Source organism: Triticum dicoccoides, unplaced genomic scaffold (genome assembly GCF_002162155.2).
Source record: "Triticum dicoccoides isolate Atlit2015 ecotype Zavitan unplaced genomic scaffold, WEW_v2.0 scaffold63112, whole genome shotgun sequence".
NCBI classification, from domain to species: Eukaryota; Viridiplantae; Streptophyta; class Magnoliopsida; order Poales; family Poaceae; genus Triticum; species Triticum dicoccoides.
In genome coordinates, this window is record NW_021287603.1 from 1 (window position 1) to 1,622 (window position 1,622).

The following is a 1,622-nucleotide window of genomic DNA, read 5'->3' on the forward strand; positions in this document are numbered from 1 at the left end:
TGTGGGCTTATGTGTTGATTTCAACAATCAAAGGGCCAATGTGGCTACCAGAATGCGAGTTTACAATAAAGAGGCTGATATAAAATATGAAATCCGCTTGACTGCATCATTGGATTGTGCAAGGTATCTCATAGCTCAAGGGGAAGCTTTTCGTGGACATGATGAATCTTCCAATTCCACCAACAAAGGCAATTTCAGGGAGTTCTTGGACTAGTATAAGGACAAGAATAAGGATGTGAAAGATGCATTTGATAAGGGGCAAGGCAATGCACTTATGATATGTCTAGATATTCAAAAAGACCTTGCTACATGTTGTGCATTGGAGGTAACCGAAGTCATCAAGGATGAGCTTGGAGATAAGAAATTCTCGATACTTATTGATGAGGCTGGAGATTGCTCAATAAAGGAGGAAATGGCAATAATTTTGAGGTAATGCATATGAATTTCTGTCTTTAACTTGTAGCTTCCCAAACTTGCATAGTCATTGTTCATTTCTATCTTTTAATTTGTATCTTCCCAAATGTGTAGATTTTTAGATGATCACGGAGAACTTCAAGAGAGATTTCTTGCTATTAAGCACATCACAGATTGTACATCTGCCGGAATTAAAGAAGCATTGGTTCATGTGTTGGAGTACCATGGCCTGCCTATTAATAGGCTACGTGGACAGGGTTACGACGGGGCTTCAAATACGAGAGGTGAATTCAACGGTTTGCAAAAGCTAATTCGTGATGAGAGTCCATATGCTTTCTTTGTTCACTGCTTTGCCCATCAGTTGCAGTTAGTGGTTGTCACAGTGGCTGAGTGTTGTCCAGTTATTGCTGATTTTTTCAACTACCTTCCCTTGATAGTGACTCAGGTGGGTTCATCTTGCAAAAGGAAGGATGCATTGCTTGCAAAACATCAAGACAACTTGATAGAAATGATGGAAAATTGTAAGATATCATCTAGAACTGGGTTACATCAAGAAACTAACCAAGCTAGACCAGGAGCTACTCGTTGGGGCTCACATCTTGGAACCTTGCTTTGTATGTACACAATGTGGAATGCAGTGGTGGATGTGCTTGCAATTGTGGTTGACGATGCACGGGAACACACTTCTCAAGGTGGAGCTTCAGGTTTGATCATACAGATGGAATGCTTCCAGTTTGTGTTCATCATGCTATTCTTAATAAACTTGTTGAGCATCACTAATTTGCTATCACAAGCTTTGCAAAGAAAGAAACAAGATGTTGTTAAAGCCATGCGTTTGATCTTGGATGTGAAAGAAGCTTTGCAAAATATGAGGGACAATGGGTATGAGTCATTATGCGACCAAGCAAACAACTTCTGTGAGGAACATGGCATTGAGGTGCCAAATATGGATGATCTTGTAGGAGCTATGGGGCAATCTGTTCGCAGCAAGAAAAAGGTGACTCGACATCATTATTTCAAGGTTAGCATATTCAATGTTGCTCTTGATGCAACTCTCACCGAGATGAATCACCGATTCAATGAAGTTAACACCGAGTTAGTGGATTGCATGTCTTGCCTTACTCCAACAAACAACTTCTCAATGTTTAATGTTGAAAAACTTATTCGACTTGCTGAAATTTATGCTGAGGATTTTACACAAGCTGAAC

At 40.0% G+C, this 1,622-nt stretch overlaps 1 protein-coding gene across 1 annotated transcript; it reads left to right on the forward strand.

Moving 5' to 3' along the window:
* Window positions 1-52: 52 nt before the first annotated feature.
* LOC119347289 (zinc finger MYM-type protein 1-like) lies at window positions 53-1,615 on the forward strand (the record flags this gene model as incomplete). Its single annotated transcript, XM_037616128.1, has 3 exons — window positions 53-188; window positions 288-429; window positions 529-1,615. Coding segments are annotated over exons 1-3 (1,365 nt in total), but the record flags the coding sequence as incomplete, so codon positions are not given.
* Window positions 1,616-1,622: the final 7 nt, after the last annotated feature.